Source organism: Strigops habroptila, chromosome 4, assembly GCF_004027225.2.
Source record: "Strigops habroptila isolate Jane chromosome 4, bStrHab1.2.pri, whole genome shotgun sequence".
NCBI lineage: Eukaryota > Metazoa > Chordata > Aves > Psittaciformes > Psittacidae > Strigops > Strigops habroptila.
The window spans coordinates 80,627,565-80,645,796 of NC_046358.1; the positions used below are offsets into that span (position 1 = coordinate 80,627,565).

Here is an 18,232-nt window from a genome sequence, read left to right on the forward strand (position 1 = left end):
GACAAATCCCTGTTTTAGTTTCTTCTCTTCCCACTGAATTCTCTGGCCTATCTGGTTCCTGCTTAGGCCAAGCTGGCTAATGAAAATTAATGACACACATTTTTACCCCATGACTACAGCCACAAGGAACTCAGGGACATGTCTCCCATAGTGACCATTCAGGCTGTTCCCTATGCAGAGGAAAGAGTGTCTTTAAGCAGGCAGAAGAGACCTTACCTGTGGTAGTGCTTTTCTTCAACTGGTTGCCCTCTTGCTCCTTCTTGGAAGAGCCCCCAGGGTCTTCCCAGCCTTGCTTTGAATTCTGAAAGCTCCCGATAAGATCTGAGCTGGGGATCAACTTCTTCTTCACGAATCCACCAGATGAAGCTGGATGAAGAAGCACAGACAGGTTTGGGGTGAGAAATTTTAATCCTCATCTCACAAAAATCCCTTTATTGCCCAGCATCTCTGGCACTCACCCCTAGCTACCTTCATTTCTAGTTCTAGATTTCTTGTCTTGATGATAGGGAGGAGCATAAACCCAAATGAAACAGGGAGAAACCACCGATTACAAGGCCAGAGTAGGAGATGGGTGGAGGAGAAGATGGCTTGGAACCATCATGGGGTTTTCTCACCATTACACATTTATGCAAGAAAGAGCAAATGAAATCTTGCTAGCTGCCTGGCAGAAGAAAGGCATCCTATGAAGACTGAGTCCCCCTCTTTGGGGAAGGATGTCTCTCCAAATAAAGGCACCACAGGGCCAAAGCAGGTGCAGAAAGCAAACATCCCTGAAAGCAAGGCACTATCTCCACCAACATGTTCCTTACCTGTGCCTTGCAGCACTAATGTCTGTCCCCTGCCTAACTAGCAAAATGAAGGCAAAGCTTATATCCTTCATACCAGAGTCCTGCTTTGCTGATGGGACAACTAACGGCGTTGGCTTTGTCTCCTTGTGTTCTGGACTCCCTGTTCCCACCTGGGAGTTATCAGTAGGTTTCTTAGAGCCACCTTGGTCTCTGCAAAGAAGAAGGACAAAGGTAGGAAACCATCCCTCTTGCAGAATGGTCTACAGGAAGAGTTCTGGACATTCTGGGCTGGCTCTGCATCTGGGATGGTCACACTCTTCTAATCAGAGTCCAGCAATTTGAAATATGCTTTCCCTCCCCCTTTCCCTTTTCCATCAAATTGCTGGAAACAGAAGCATTAAAACACAGGAGCTCTTTCCGCCTATGTGCACGCAGACCTGCAGCAACAAACACAGATACAAGCATGGACATCTCCACTCATTTGTCATGGAGAACCACCAGCTCCAAGACACTCACTTGTTTGCTACAGGCTTTAACCGAGATCTCCAGTCTGCTGGGCTCTCAGACTTGTATTCATCAGCACTCATGCTTCCTAAGGAAAGGAACATAGCAAGATAACAGCAGATCCAATCAAAAGAAACAAGCCAGATTTGAGTCTCAGGAGGATCTTAGGAGGTAAGCAATGCACTGGGGCAGACACTTTGATGTTACTGCAGCAAACCAGAGACAAGGAGGCTGGGTGAATCCCAACTGCAATCACGGAATCATCCTGCAGTTCTGGCAAGTTCTCCCATCTGGGAAAGTCTACCTAAGCCTCTGAAATCCACCATGATCCCAACATTTGATGACAGCTAGTGCAAATTCAAATACCTGGAAGTCAGAGAAGAAAAACTCACCATGCTAGAGGGAGCAATTGCACAGGGACAAATGGAGGTGTGTTGAGCCTCAGAATTCAGAAAACCCTTATGTGGTGATACAGACAGAAAGTATAGGAGCCACTGACACATTCATTGTACTGGTCCAAGAGAAAGGCATAGAGATGGTGTTCTGTGTCCAGACAGAGCTGTATGTGCATCAGTCATCCTCACCTTTGATGCCTTTCGACTCTGGCTTGTGCACAGAGTCAACAGGTTTGCTGCTGGCAGGTTGGCTCTTGGGCAGAGGGTCTGTAATCTTTTCCTGTTTTAGTGCTGTGTACCCTATTTTGCTGGATTGTCCTTTTGGAGCTGGACTCTGCCACCGAGAACTGGTGGGAGAAAATTTGCCACTGCAAAAAAGAACAACCTAGTCAGTCTTTTTGAATGGATGGACCTTTTTGTTGGCCTCTGTTCCAAAGACTTGGATTAGTTCCTCTACATGTCTTTAAATCTCAGCCACAAAAGCAGTCAGGGAAAAGGGAAGAAAGATGCAGGGACTTCTCCAAGTTATCCCAATGATCATCTTGGGAGTAAGAAGGGAAAGAGAAATAGTACTCACCTGCTGGATGCTGAGGAGCCAGTGGAACTGAGTCCTCCTGGCCTGTTTGGAGAGCTGTTTGATCCAGCCAGAGCCTGTATAATATGGTTACGTGCCTGATCCTTCACAGCATTCACTGGACGGACCTCAGTAGTGGTTTTGGCAGAGGCAGTTTTACCAGGGCCATGAGAAGGGACTTGGTTTTTAGTGTCAGAGCTTTTATTGCTGGAGGACTCTAATGACTGAAAGAAATGATCTCGGGCTTGCTGTGTTTTTGTTGTGGAGGTTGTCCAAAGAGGCCCTGGGGGGGCACCTTCACGGTGATCTGGTTTATTTCCCAACGGGGTACCTTTGCAGTCATCTGATTTATTTACAGCTGAAGAGGACCATGGAGTATTTACACTTTTGAAGCCAGAGCTTCCAGTAGATGAAACAGATGGCTTGGCTGAATTAGCAAGGCCTTCCTGGCTGGGTTTCTTCAACACCTGCTCTGGTTTCTTGGGTTCTGCTGCTTTCTGGAAAGCCCTGGCAGCAGCAGGGGCTGGGGTACTCTCAGGTTTGTTCCCGATACTGCGGAGACCAGAGATCTGGACACTGTCTGGCTGCTGGTGGCTGATACAGATGAATGTGTTGGGCTCAGGCCCAGGTTTGTAGCTTCCAGGAAGAAGCACGTTCCAACACTGCCTGCACCTGTGGATACAAAAATCTCAGCAAACATCCTCCAGAGCACTGGGAAGCCATAGACACACAGCTGAGAGTGCAGGCACGACTCCACCATCAGCACAAGAGGATGAAGGTACCACACTGGCAGTGGGCAGATCCTGTGTGCACATTCCTCAGGCACCAAAACCAGGAGCTGCTGATAGCATGGCCTGAAGTAGGAAATGTGCAGATGAAAACAGACCTGTGCAAGGAGTTTCCCCCTATGGACAGGTCAAGAGCAGGTCCGGCTTGACTCCATTCTGACACAACGTCCCACACCACTCCTCTCCAGTCCCAAAGGAAGAAGGCTGCCCCCCTGCAACCCACAGGTCCCAAATCTGAAGAGCTGTACCTGAAGCAGTTCCTGTGATAGAGCTTCCCATCGACCAAGTAGCGCTGCACCAGATGCACATGGTTCCCACAGACCCCGCAGCTGCTGCTTGGGATATTCCCGCTGTCTGCCAGGACCCCTTTCTGTGGGGAGAAGCAGTGGGTGAGCAGGCAGCACTGTGGCCCTGCACATAGCTATGGATGTCCCAGGCAGGCAAGCATTTGGCATGCATAGTCAGCTGGCTAGGACAGAGAAGTGATATCCAGAAAATCCCTGCTCCCACTAAACCCTTGTTCATACAAAGTAGAACAGCCCTCAGGAGGATAGAGTAAGGAGGACTTGTTCCCACAAAATCAGAGGACCAGGGTGTTTTGTCTGCCTGTGGGAAACTGAAGTGCAGAGGTCTCTGATTTGAATTAGCTGAGAAAGGGTCTTACCCTTTTGAGAGAGGGTCTTCTCTTCTTCCATCCTGTTTTCTTCCCTACTCTGCTTTGAAACTGTTTTCAAGAATTTAATCAATGTTTTCTAGCAAAAACACCAGCTGTGTCGCAAGACACCCATGGCATGTTCACCACTAGATGAATCCCAGCTCTCTGATGGCTTTTCCCACCTGAATCTGTGCAGTAACCAGGCCTCTGGATTAAACCCCCCGTAGTGAGCAGAAAATTTAGAGACCAAGTCCTTACCACTAGGAGCCTTGAACTAGCCCAATACTCTAGCTCACTGAGCAGATTTAAGGTATAAAGAACACCCCAAACCGCACATTTCTTACTGTGGTGACTGGGGAGGTTTCTTTTGGCTTAGCTCTGGCTGGTGGGTGGGCAGGAGCCAGTTTTGGTGGTGCTGGCTTAGGAGGCTCTGAAACAGCTTTCTTCCCAAGAGGCTGCTCCTGAGGTTCAGAGGAAGGGCGCTTGATTCCAGCCATGCCTCCAACTGGAAGGAAGAAGGGAAGATTTGAAGGAAACATAAGGAAAACCCGTGGGCTTAGGAGTAACTTACAGTATAAGGCAATCCAGAGGTACCTGACGGATAACAGGCAAAGCATACAAGGAGACACAGGCTTCCTTCACAAGCAGTTCTGTGGTGGAGTGAGGGGCAAGAGGCAACAAGTGAATTGTACCAACATTCAGCTGAAACCGCTCATTTTTTCCTTCTCAGGGAATTCCATGGAGGGGGATTGAGAAAGTGGAAAAATACAAAACACCATCATCAATGGTGTGGACAAGACCTTGGGTTTGTACCTGCACCACAGTTTGGCTGGAATTCATCACCACTGCAACAGGCACTGCTGTTGGGTATTACAGCTAAGGAACTGAAGCATGGAGGGCTTGCTTTGTTCAAGTTGCTGTGCTCCAGACTTCCTACATACCCTGCACTGTGTATGGATGTCCACCCCACATCCCAGATGGGACTCTCACGGAGAAAACAGGTCGAATACAGAAATGACCACTAAAAATGGGCAATTCCACAATGATAAAGACTTGGAGGTGCCATGTTGGTGCTGATGTGGAAACCAAGACTTGCCACAAGAAACCTGCCAATACCCAATCCTATTTTCTTTGCAGGTGAAAGAGAAACCCTCTAAACTCACAACAAGTGGAGAAAAGAGAATCTCCAACACACTTTAGTCGAGCAAGGAATGACATCCCGTGCCCTGGGAAGTGCAGGGAGATTTCCCTGGGAAATAAGGCTTCAGGCACAGACAAGACCTTTTCTCTCTCATGGGGATGTTATTTTTGCATCACTTTTTATTTTGAACGAGATGTCTGTTTTCCTTGTGGGATATTTGAGTCACAGCTTCACATTAAGAGTGACCGATTCAATGACCACCCATCTGAAAAGAGATTTATATCCTTCTCAGCAAAGACAGAGAGAGTCTGGGCAGAGAGCAGAGAGGAAGCCCAGCTCCCAGCAGCCTTCCCTCAAGAAAGCCAGCTATCCAAATAAACATCCAGGGCTGGTGACAGCCAACCCAGCAAAGGGTTTAGACTCATGCTGCCTCCTCACTTCCCACATGTGCCATTCATTGAATTCCCAACGCCTGGCACAAAGATGGGTGGCTTCAGCTCTACTCTTCCTTAAATGCATGACCTCAATAAAATATTGGCTGCTCATCCTCTCTGGCCTCCTGTGTCCTGCTTATTTCATGGTCCTGCTGGAGCCCATTTGAAGGGCACGACTATGGTATCAGGAGGCTGCTTGGTGTCAGAGGGCACATTCCTGGCTGGGCTCATTTTCAGACATGTACATTCACCCCAGCAACAGGAATGCAACCAGAGTGTTTTGTGGGACACTAGAGAGTATAAAAATGTGCTGTGCTTGATGACATGGTATGTAAGACGCTGGGGGGAAGGGGTAAAGACCTCAAACTGGCCCAGATTCTCACCACTTAGCACAAACACGATGGAATTTGTTTGACTTCAATCAGAATGGGTTTAAAACAAGAAACAAAAAAAAAAATCAAGAGGGGGAAGGAAGAGGTTGTGAAGGAAGCAAAACGGCATGATTAAATGTGTAAAGAGATGGAGAAGGGCGAAAAGTTCAGACATTAAAAGCAGCTCTCAGAGTGAATTGTTCTTTCTTTCCAAGATATAGGACATTTTCAATACATATCTCCCTTCTCCATCTAGATTCACCTTAACCAGTTAAGTCATTCATGGCCCACTTTCTCAAGTTTCCTCTGGAGGAACCTGTGAAATTGGTTTATTATATTATTTCATTTTGTATGAGCTTAGAGCCAAATATAAACCAAGTCTACAATAATGCTCCTGTGAGCCCAGATAAACTCTCCAGTACGTGAATATAATGCCTTGACAGCTCTGTTTTATGTTTGAAAGAATTGCTATCACAATTACACCAGCTAATCATAGAATCATCACAGACTGGTTTGGGTTGAAAGGAACCTTAAAGCTCATCCAGTCCCAACCCCCTGCCATGGGCAGGACACCTTCCACTAGAGCAGGTTGCTCCAAGCCCCTGTGTCCAACCTGGCCTTGAACACTGCCAGGGATGGGGCAGCCACAGCTTCTCTGGGCACCCTGTGCCAGCGCCTCAGCACCCTCACAGGGAAGATTTTCTTCCTTATATCTAATCTAAACCTCCCCTCTGTCAGGTTAAAGCCATTTCCCCTTGTCCTGTCCCTACATGCCCTTATAAAAAGCCCCTCTCCGGATACCTTGCTGGCCATTTTAGGCACTGGAAGCTGCTTTAAGGCCAGGCAGCCTGTAGCAGACCCCCACTATAAGGTCACCTGTCCACATCCTCCCTTTAATTCTGACCCATAAGCTCTCAGTCTGCTCCTCATCCATTCCCAGGAGCAGCTCCATGCACTCAGCTCGTCACTGACATACAGACAACTTCACCAGCTTGGCAAGGGACTCATTTTCTTCTACTTCCTTCTATCACTACTGCTTTTGCTGTACAAGCCCTACCATTGATGCTGTTCCATTGGCACAGCCACTCAGACAAGCTCAGCCTTGTTAGACTCTGTGTTCTCACCAGCCCTCCGATGTGGCAAAGACTGGAGCTGGATGGAGGTGCTCAAGAAAAGAAAGCTGAGGTAGGGACCATGGAGGGAAACCTTCAGTGCTCCTGACTGGCTGGACCATATGAAATTTTAGATTGTATTTTAAATTTTAAGGTACTAGTTTAAAGACACTGCATGGCCCTGTGCCCTTCCAAAAGCACTGGTGCTACTGTAGTCTGGTGTGTAAAGAGTTCAGATCCCCCATTGAAATAGTTGTGGTACCAACAGGCCTCCGAACAGTCTATTTTGCTTTTCCAAGCTTATTAAGAGGCAAAAGGAAAGCACAAAATTAAGCCCTGATCCTTCCCACCCGCCTAGGGAATATGGTACTTACTAGGAGACCGTCCATGGAAGTAGTTATAATACTGGGAAACATAGGTGAGGATGCTCAGCCTGTCTGGCACCCTCAGAGCAACCATATCCTCTGCATCCAGTAAGGCTGGGATCCCCAGCTCCTTCTCCGCCACTTGAAATGCCTAGAGAAGGAGAAAACAGAAGGGGTCTTGTCCAACCCAGGCAGCAGAACTGGTCCTCATCTGAAGTACGAAACATCACTGCAAACAGCCCCGCTTGAATAATAACTCTACTGGGGAACAGCTGCACCAGTTTAACTCCTACATCATGCAGGAACCAGCGGAGTCATGGCTTCCAGCCACTGCATTGAGAAACTCAGGCAGGGAGCCAAAAATCTGGCCTGGCAAGCTGGCCATAGCTCACTGCACAGGAACTCACCTGGGCTTCCCCTGCTTTCCTCCAGCCTGCCTCTAGCTGGGTATGCACAGCTGCAGAGTGAGGCCTGGCAGAAGGGGATGTGCCAGTCCAGGCTGGCAGACTCGCTTCCAGGCTTCCAGCCCAACCTGGAGCGCTCCCCAGTTAACGGTGCGCTGGTAGGTGTTTGCAGGCAGCTTTCTACCTCCAAGTGCTGTGCAAATGTTAAAGCTTCCTGCCTACTACTGCCTGCTCTTCCCCCTCTAACAAAGGGGAAATCTTGGGCTGCAGGAGGGATCCCTCCCTCCCAGACTATAGAGAGGGGGAAGAGAGGAATAATGCAGAATTCCTGACGCTTAGCTCCCTTCCAGCTTAACCATCTCCACGCTGCCAATATTTGGGGCCAATATGCCTCTTTGTGGTGCCCTCTGCTTTGAAACTGCAGGATCAAAGTCAGATAAAGGAGGCAAAAGCTATTTTCTTTTTGTCTCTGAGCAAAAGCCTTTACTAAAGGACAAAACATATAGCAACATCCATAAAGCAGCTTTGCCCTTGCTCAAATCGCTGTAGGGCTTTATTAGGGACTTTCTCCAGCCCTCTTCCTTCCTAGGTTATAGGAAAAATTCCCTTCCCTCCCCCTTCGGAGCAGCCCCTTTGAAATGCCAACACAGCAAAGGAAAACAGCACTTACAGGACCAGAGGATGGCTACTGCTGAAGCCCACAGTGAAAGGGTTAAAGAAAGACTTGAGCATATTAAAACCCTCCGCATCTGACCTCTGGCGCAGACACACAACAGTGCTGGTGTACAAGCCAACCATTCCTGCTTAGAAGAAACAAACAGCCACTCTTTTTCAGCAAGAAAATTACCATTTTTTTCCATTGGGTAGCCCAGTAAAAATGTAACTGAGCTGACATTAAAAACGCTTTCAGCCAGTTAGCTCTGGCTGTGTCGTGCTGCCAGCCCAGCCTGGCACTTGCCTGTCTCATAACCTGGTACTCCACATGCTCTTTGGAGTGTTCCCCATTGCACTAGTTGCACAACTGGTCTGACCAGTGGAATTTTCTTGCTGGACATTCCCAGTGTGCAGCCGAGCAGCAACGCAGATCATGCCACCTCCTGCCACACAGTGCCATGGGTGAGACCAGCGCAACAGGCACAGAACAAGTGTGAGGGGCTGCCTGGATCCCAAAGAGGAGGATGCTTCATGCAAACAACTGGTTTGGCCAGAAGCGGGTGAGCAATGCAGAGAGCAGCATTAGATGCAGTGTCCCCTGTGCCTATAGCATCCTTGTGTTCATGAGAACTGCTCTTGCCTGAAGATCCAATATCACCACCTAACATGGCCCAGTTGCTCTTCTCCTCTACCTGCCTGCTCAGACTGGCCTTTAAAGCAGCAGCATGTTATTTCTGCATAACATTTTTACAGCAGTGCAGCTCCAAGTGCTTTAGAAGGAGGCAAGTGCCACCGCTCCCCTTGTGCATAGAGGAGACAAAGCAACACACTCAAGGCCATCTGGGCCAGCCAGGCACAGCTTTCCTCTGACACAGACTGCTACTGTACCTGCTGCACCACACCACCACCCATTAGCACCGAAAAAAATGGACCTAAAGCCTCTAGAAACCTTTCTCCTCTTTATATATATTTGAAATCTTAGGCAAGAAAATGCCACCAACTGAAATTTTTCTAGGGCTTGGGGCTGGTTTTTTGGCACTTGAGAAGTGACACATTCTTCCTCAGCAGAAGACCTTATATGGCAAATTGCAGCTCAAACAAGATTCTTTAGTTGAATAATACAGCCCTTGAAAAGAAGTTACTGAATAGTGAGGCATCAAGGAGGGTCTGAACAATAGCAAAGGCATAGCACTTGGAGAAATCAGACCCAGTCACATCCCAAGAGCAGCCAGAGCAAGAAAGTGTAGGAGCTAGGATGGAGAGCAGTCTGAGAGGGAAGGCCAGCCCAGGAGCCCACAGGGAAATGAAGGGGCAAAAGCCAAGGGAACAGCATATCAGCTGTGAAAGGGTAACACAGACAAGTCACCTTACAGCAGGTGGAATAAGGAAGAGACAGCGAAATAAAGGACATAAAAGAAAACAAGAAATGAAGCGGGGTGGGTGGGGGACACAGGCTGTGACAAAGGAGGCAGCAACCCTTTATACGAGAGGCACAAAGCAGCTTTTCATTAATAAAAGCACTGGAGGCAGCTCGTTCAGCTCATTTGCCAGGGACAAGCAAAGCTGCCAGCAGAGGAGACACCATCAGCCCAGCTGGGGAAGGAGGAACACTCAGAGCTCCACAGCACTCTGGCCAGGATGACCATCCATGGCAAAGAGGCCCTGACGCCTGCCAAATACCAAGCGCCAAGGGCACAAATGCCTGGTCTGGCTCTCACCTAGAGGAGGGGAACACAAAGGGCTGAAACCCAGAGGGTGTGAGTAACTGCTCACATACTGCAGCCCTAACCTGGGGAGAGAGGGGTCTGCCACAGGCGCTGTGAACACGGCTGGGGCTGGAGGGGAGTGGAAGCTAAGGAGAGTGGAGGGGTGAGTTTAGGACTCCCAGAAGCAAGGATCACCTCAGACAGCTCACTGCGTCAGAGCATGTCATTCCTCCAGTCCAGACAAGAGTAAGCTGCCGTGGTTCATTCACATCCCAAGCTCCTGCCAAGCAGCCACGAAGCTGTGTGGAGCGATGCCAAGGGAAGACAAGCATTTTAATGCACTGCCTCTCTCTTTGTGAGGGAGAGAGAGAGGAAAAAAAATCCCTCCTCAGAGCGCTAAGGCCATGCTTGAATCCACTGCAGGAGGGGGGTTGGCCTGCCCAACTTCTACTTTCCTCGTGAAGAGAACAAGAGAAACTCAAATCCCATCCTGGAGTGGAGTCCAGGCAGGATGAGGTTTTAGGATGTCTCCACCTTCTAGCAGCTCTCATCCCCTGCACTCGTAATGAGCAGAAGTGGGGGAAGACTCCCTGCACTTCCCCTCTCACACCAGCTATCTCCCAGCTCCAGCTCCATCCCTCAGGAGCACCACGTACTCCAGCATCTCTGTCTGAGTCCCTGCTGTCACGGGACACACTGGACACAGGCATCACTGTGAGGCCAGTGAAGAAGTGTGAATGGTCTGATGGTGCTTTCAAGCAGCCAGCAAGCCTATACATTGTCATCTGAATCAGAAGGCTGTACACATGCAGAATGAGGCAAAAGATTTGAATATAGCACACCCAGCACACTGCATCCGCAGGGTTTCTGTTGCTAAAGCACATAAGCAAGGTGCCAGGTTATGGACTAGATCAAAAGTAAAACATTAAGTCACTTACCAACTTGTTGTTCTCGTACACATTTTCTTTACTGAGGGAGTTGAAGTTTCTGAAATACAGGAACAAGAGAAAAATCTCAGGTTGGTGATGTAGAGCAAACTGCTTCGCTTCCAGCTTCCCAAACCTCTCCGAGCATCACTGGTCCAGGGGACAGAGCACCTCCTCCCACTCTGCCTTCTCAGAGATGCTCCAGAGGGAGCAGTGTGTCAGATCCCGTCCAAGACACTCACAGACCTGCTGTACCTCCCAGGACAGAGAGGTGCAGGAGACTCAGCAGGCAGAGCCATCTGCCCACAGGCAGCACAACACATTTCTGGCACATCCACCCTTGCAGGGCAGCCTCCCGCAGACAGGACGTGCTGATGCCAAGACATCCCATGCAAATTCAGAGCTTTTGCTGAGGCAGACAGGAGCAACCTCTAACTCATGGGGTGGGTTTTTCCCCACCAGGAAAGCCTAGCTCCTCTCCCACCTCAAAAAGGTACACTGGTGCCTGCCAGCCAGATTTGCAACTCTCTCCTTGGAAGCACTTTCCAAACTGTCACATCCATGCTCTTCTCCTGTCTTGCAAGTTGTCTCCACACAGAGACCTCAGCTCCAACTTCTGGTTTCAAATCCTCTTTTCTCCTCTGGCAGAGCTCCACAAAACCAGCACTAGGAATGTGCCTGGGAAATACCTCTGCCCACAACACAACACTGTGGCTGATAACACCAAAGTTGCCTGTAGAAATATTATTCTTCCGTCCCTAGGGCTGTCTCCTTTGATTTGTAATCATAACCAGTAACTGAAAAGGAAGAGACAATTACTGTTTGCAAGTTACAAGCCAAAGTCAACAGTCCTTCTTCCTTTCTGCTGTCCCCGGACATCACCTCCCTCCTCCCCTCTCCCCAGATTTTCTCTCCCCCTCTCTGGTCCAACCCAGATACCACCTCTCTCTGCACTGTGCTGGGAACTCGGAAAGTGGGACCTGACAGGACAGGCAAGAAAGCACTGGGGAGAGTGAGTTTTTGCTATTAGAAGTAGAGCCACAACACAATGTGCTTTCTCACCCATAGCAGAGCATGCCCCTCGCCTAGGAAACAGCCACTGTCAGCTTTGTTTTAAAGTGACTGTCACTTGCTAAACTGGGAATACAAAACTGCCTGTTGGCTGGCAGCCCTGCTCTCCAACACCGCTTCCTTCTGCCCAGGCAAGCAGGCAGGGTCAATTCCTTTCTGATAACCCAGTTTCACTTTACAATCCTTGTACCTACTAGCACAGAGCTAAAGCAAACGACTGGTATCAGAGAGGAAATTCTCACTGATAAACAGAAAAGGCTACAGCATTAACTTTGCATTTTTGAACATAGCACCTTTATAACCAACATGGACTTACCCTTGTTAGCCAGCCCCTCAGCTCTAAGAGGAGCCAGGATAACAGTGTGAAAGCCAGGGCAAAGCTGGCTCACAGCAACCTATTCATGAGACAAACACATGATCTGTAGCGCAGCAGGGGAACTTTTTCCATGACTTGTAACAGCAAGGAGCAAGCCGGATCCTTTATCTACTTATTAGAGAAAGTGGAGCATTACATTATACATAAGAGAGGCGCCTTCAACCAGGTTTGTCCATCATGCCACAGCCTGTGCCTCCTCCCTGCTTCCTGCATCTGGTATTGCTATGTGGGATAAGGAGAGAATGAATGACAGATAAGACCCAAAGGTCAAACTCCCCCAGGAAGCACATAAAGACAAGGCACATCCCACCTCTAAATCATATACTCCTTCCTGTGCAAAACCAAAGGGACTTGGAGAGTTTTTTCTTCAAGCAGTGCTCCTGCCTGGAGATTTCCCTTCCCTGAGACAATGGATTAAAAAGAGCAACAAAAACAATCATAGAAAGTTTCAGTGGAACAATACAATCATCCTGGCTGTGTCAGACAAAATCAGCTTTTTTTAGGAGCCAGCTGAATGAGATGATTGCAGCACTCTGCCTCACTCCTGGTTCTGCTCCCAAAGAGTCTCTGTAGCAAGGAAATGCAGGAAAACACCTGCAAGAGCAAAGGGGAGCTCCAGCTCCCTCAGTCATGCTGACACATAAGACATAACATACTGTTCATTGTTGGTCAGTGGCCTTCAGCCACACTGAATGCTGTTTGCTGTGGTAGCGTGCATGCAGCTTCACACTGCATGGCATGTTACAGAGACCTAAAACCCAAATCTCTTGATGGTGAATGTGTGAAGCCTCCTTCTGTTCCCCAAAGGAGAGTGCAAACAACCAGGTTACTTGGTCATTTCAAGAGCCTCCTGCCCTCTCAGCATCACTTCTTCCCTGGCTAGTCAGGTGAACTGCTTGCATATAATATTTCTTTTGGAAATTGATCTTGCTGGTGCAACTCCTATCTTGGAATATCAAAGCTCTCCGGACCAATGTAATCCTAAGAAAGCAAAGATAATACAAACGGAGAAGGAGTTCTCCGCTGAGAAAACATAGGCAACTGAATTAATTGGAAGAGGTGAGAAATATAATCTGACCCAAGAGAGGGCCTCCAGTGCTGGAAACAAATCAGAATGGAGTTCGCCAGCACAGGAATACAAGTGAAGTTTTTAGCTCCCAAAATAACCCTTCTCTTAGCAAAAAGAAGTGGCTCAGTGCTTCTCATGACCACAAATCTCCTTGACCACCCACAGCTCCAGCTGCAAAACTCAGTGCTCGCAAAGCACGTGTGCTTCTACAGGAGGAATCTCTGCTGCTGCTGCAAGTACTAACTTGGTTGGAAACTTGACCTTGGAGCAGACTGAGGAGGGGGGAAAAAATCCCAGAGCCATGATGGTATCAAAAGCTTCTGCTCCTTGGCACTTTTGTACTATCTTTCTATAGATAATAAGATATTTCACCGAAAGAGTGAAGCACCCTTTGCCAGCTCACAGTCCTGGAACATAGGGTTCAAATCCAGCGTGCTGTGCTGGGAACAGGACCTTTCAGCTGTGCTCTTCTTGGAGGTGCAAACAACCTGTGGAGAGAGGACAGAACTGAGAATCCCAGGTGGAAGATGCCCCAATGCACTCATCCTCCTCTCAGCAACGCCTGCTGGGTGTACTGCTGTGGGTCACTAACAACAGACGAGGCTCCCTGAGCCCAGAACCATCCTCCCCTAGTCTATGCCCATCACACAAACCACAACCCCTTGGAGGCCAAGCAGGCAGCAGCTCTGCTCCACCGCAGCCTTTTGCTAAGGGGATGGAGAGTGCAACCCATCCTCAGCACAGCCAGGGCCCTCCCTGTCTGTATTGGTGACTGTTAGCCTCATCCTGCCCTGCTGAATTGACAGCAGCCCAGGAAATGGTGCTGGAATGGGCACCCGGGGCTGCTAAGCTGCCAAAGGGGATTTCACAACCAGCCCATTCCCAGAACATGGAGCTGAACACAAACGCACAGTCTGGGAAAGAGCAAGATCCCGGACGGAGAGAAGGAGCTTAATCAAAACCTTTCCTCAACATCTGGCATTAATATTGGAGTGAGGGTGCAGAGCTCCCCTGCTTCTTCTAACTCACTTATCAGGCCAAGGCCACTAAAACTTGCATAGCCATGGCCATCACATGCAGCAGCTCTGATCTCAGCCTCCCACCGCGCTGCTGCGAGGCTGCACGTCCCTCTGAGGAGAGGAGCCTCAGGGCTCTGAGGTCACCCCAGAGAATGGGCTGGGACCTGCCTGACACACGTGCGTGCCGGGCTGGGGCTGGCTCTGAAGCACTCTTTAGCTGGGACAAAAAGAGAAGTGAATTTCCATGGTAATTCAGCATTCATCTTCACTCCCCCAGAGCATCCTTAGGTGAGTGGGAAGGGAGTGGGAAATGCATTTCTAATTTTACACAGCCTGCCCTACTCGCTGGTAACATACAAACCAACATGAGGCAAGTTGGAGAGAGGTTATCATATTTTCCATATGTTTTCCAGCAAGAAAACAGGAAGGGGGAGGAGAGACCCCCAGCAGCCACATACCCCGCAAGAGAAGCCTGTGATTATGACCATGTTTTGTAATGGCTTGAAGTTTTCCTGGGAACTTCCGCAAGGAGAAATCCCCTGCACTCCTCAGCCCAAGAATGTCATTTGTGTAAACCATGACAGAAAACGCACTGTTGCAAAACTCTGCTGCTGTGACTGAATCATGTCCTGCAAGCGATTAATACAGCAGAGCTGCTGCAAACACACCAAGCGCTCCAAACACCAGTTATCCCTTCCTAGTTTTATTTTCAGCACGATGCTTTTAATCTTCAACCAGCATCTTTGATACAAGGAAGGGGAGGAATTGAGGACAAACCACTTCCAAGCCCCTGGGAAGCAGAGGTCACAGCCACATGTGCACCCAGCTGCACTGCTCTGCCAGTGGTTCCTGTACTACCAACGCTGAGAAGCTTTTACAGCTAGATGGAGAATTGCACAAGTATTCAGCCCCAGGATCCAACACATGACACCCGGCAGCCCCAGCCACTTGAAAGCACAACTTCCTTCCAGCAGGACTTTGCCCAGCCAAGGATACACCTGGTGTTTTCCCGCATTAAACCACTGACAGTGATGAGGGAGGCCGCTGATAAAAGCTTCTCTTCCTTTAACCTTTAGGCAGTCTTTTTGCTGGGCTGGCCCGAGTCAGAAAGAGCTTCTGTAAGGTCCTGAGTAAAGCCAGGCAGAATTTCCATCATAAAAGAAAATGAATGGGAACAGGGAGATGCCACAAGGAACATCTTCCCTCTTCAGCACAGGAGGATTTATTTCAGATATGTGTATCCACAGTTCAAGGATTATAAACAACCCACTAAACTGATCAACAGGATTATGCCAGCTCCCGAGTTGCTGAGCCACGTGCACACCCACGTGTACACCCATGCTCTGGATGGACCAGCTGCAGAGTTGGCCAGGAAACTGCCATGGTCCCTCTAGGAGCACCTCCTGGTCACATCGACCTTTCTGCCCTGGTATTTTGTACCTTTGGGACTGTGAATCAAAGGAAGGAAAAGAAATATCTGGAGTCATGTGGACATGACGGCATGTCAGGAAGCCATACACAGCAACACCATGGTGACTGCCCAAGCACTGGGACTACAGAAAGTGTGCCTAAAGTGCCTGCTCCTGCCTCTTCTAAGTTTCAAGACCATAGAGGAGACAGAGCAAGATCTTCTCCTTGGGATTCCACCAGAAGCAAGACACCTGTAAGAGATCTCTACACACAAACTCAAGCAGCTGGCTGTCCTGGGAGCACAAGGAAAAAGGCAGAATTCAAGGAACAGGAGGAAAACCACAGTCCAGACAACTCAATGCTGTCCTCTGCCAGCTGAACACATCTGGCTCGGAGAAACCTAGGCTTAAATCGATAATCCTGGGCAATCTTTGTGCAGCTCTCTTGCCTTGACTTCCCCTCCCAACTCCCCCAACTCAAAGTCCAAAGAGCCCAGAAGTAACAAAACAAAACAAACCCAAACCAACTAGGAAGGAGGATCTACATCTCCCTTCGGCTCTTCACCTTCCCAGATGCTAACACTGAGGCAGCAACAGGTTAAAAGCCACAGGGCGCCAGCAATGGCACTAGCAAGGGGTGGAAAGCACTTTGCCTCCCACACACAGAGCAATAGATGGGAAAATGGAGCGATGTGCAGGAATCTGAGCCCTGCCCTTCTATTGTATTTTGTTTAAATAGCCCTTGCCTCCCGACTCAGGAGCGGCTGAGCTTGCCATCGGGCTGCGCGAGGAAAGCCCAGCCTAAGCAAACACCAACAGCAAAGGAGGAAACGCTTCCCCCAAATCCAATGCCTGAACTTGTTTTGCAATGGAAAAAGACGCACTTAAAGCATGTATAATCCAGCCACAGAGGGAAGGAAAAAGGGAAAATATCGAGGAGGGGAGGAATGCGTGTGGGTAGTGAGAGCAAAGCTCTTCGCTTGGAGACTCTCAGCGTGGGTGCTATAGCAGAGCTCCTGGCGCCAGCTGCCAGCCCACAGCATCTCCCCATGCAGAGATGGCATCTCGGCTGGGCTGAGGGAAGGCGAGGGCGCTTGGTGGACCGGGGTCCGCAGCTCGACGGCAGCCCCGGCGAGGGTCCCAGCCCCGGCGAGCCGGCAGCCCAGGCCTCGTCCTCGATGCTCATCGAGGGTACTCACATGAGGTCGGGCCGGTGCCGGTGGAGGATGGCGCAGAAGGCGAGGCCGTCGCGGAAGGAGGTGGTCATGTTGGTGATGTTGACATCGCGGTAGCCCTCGCACTGCTGCTTGCACCACAGCTGCAGGTTCTGGATGGCCGCCATGGCCTCGACGGGCCGGGGGGAGCCAGCGGCAGGGCTGAGGGAGCCCCTCGCCGTTCCCAGCCCGGCCGCAGCCTGCCGGCGTGTGGCGTCCGGCCGCGCGGCGCCGCGGAGGAGGCGGGAAGGGGGCGGGCGAGGGGCGGGCAGCGGCGGCCCCGCAGGGCCTCGCCCCGGGGCCGAGCTTGGCAGAGCCGGGGGACAAGCGGCGGGGAACGCGTGTGCTGTGGCTGCGACCCTGTGTGGCCGGGGGGCGGCTGCACCCCCGGTACTCCTGTCGCGACATGGGGGTCCCACACGTTGGGCTTCTGCCGTAGGGACAAAGGAGGTTTCCTTCGCGTGCACGCACACAGAATCAAGTGTCCTTAAGGGAGGTGTGAGGAAGAGGAGGGAGGATGGAGCATGGCTGAGGGCTCATCGTGAAGGATGGAGGACCGGCCATGGGCAGCACATGGGGTACCAGCTGCTGTCAACCATCACCTGCGGCCACCTCCAGTGCCTGTCCCTGCAAAGGGGATGGACGGGGTGGTGGGAGAGGCAGCCACCCACCTTGGTGCTGTCGTGGTCATGGCCAGCATCACCATCACCAGCACACAGCGGCTGCCCGGTGACATGCACATCACACACAATAACTCACCCGGCCTCGTGCTGCTGACAAAACAGCAGAAGAGACGAGAGAACACTTGAAGAGCTGCCTATAAATTAGGATAAAATAATTAATAATACATATATTAATGGCGTTTCTATGACATGATATGGATAATATACATTAATATATAAATACCTCACAAATAATTCAGTGTGTTTCCATTTCATCAACAATCACCAGCCAATGTATTTACTTTATGGTAAGGATTATACATTTCATTATAAATGGCTTGCTGGGCATGTCAGCAACTTTTACATCTCCATTCACTTTATTATTAATGGTTTCCTGAACAGTAACAGCATAATAATGCACACAATGCAGCATGAATATTTGATGTGGCATCTATAGTCTCCCATTTATCATTTATAACAGGCTACAAAAACATTATAAAACATTTATTACAAATTTATAGATCACTTTATACTAAAACAAAGCTGTGTTATAAATACATTATTAATCCTTTATGCCATTTATAGGAATCCCTTG

General features: G+C 49.5%; 1 protein-coding gene across 4 annotated transcripts in view; it reads right to left on the minus strand.

The window, feature by feature from the left end:
* MICALL2 (MICAL like 2) overlaps positions 1-17,198 on the minus strand; it is a 34,026-nt gene extending 16,828 nt beyond the window's left edge. For 2 of the 4 annotated variants that reach the window (XM_030483850.1, XM_030483849.1), the window contains exons 1-10: positions 16,961-17,184; positions 10,830-10,878; positions 7,137-7,278; positions 4,049-4,209; positions 3,298-3,419; positions 2,265-2,933; positions 1,877-2,055; positions 1,305-1,380; positions 883-998; positions 217-366 (exon numbers count right to left, since the gene is read on the minus strand). In XM_030483850.1, the coding sequence (XP_030339710.1) occupies positions 217-366; positions 883-998; positions 1,305-1,380; positions 1,877-2,055; positions 2,265-2,933; positions 3,298-3,419; positions 4,049-4,209; positions 7,137-7,278; positions 10,830-10,878; positions 16,961-17,103 (1,807 nt within the window). In that variant the 5' untranslated portion in view covers positions 17,104-17,184. Of the gene's footprint in view, positions 1-216; positions 367-882; positions 999-1,304; positions 1,381-1,876; positions 2,056-2,264; positions 2,934-3,297; positions 3,420-4,048; positions 4,210-7,136; positions 7,279-10,829; positions 10,879-11,301; positions 11,678-16,960 lie in introns of those variants that run through there. The other 2 variants (XM_030483851.1, XM_030483852.1) reach the window with 2 other exon arrangements.
* Positions 17,199-18,232: the final 1,034 nt, after the last annotated feature.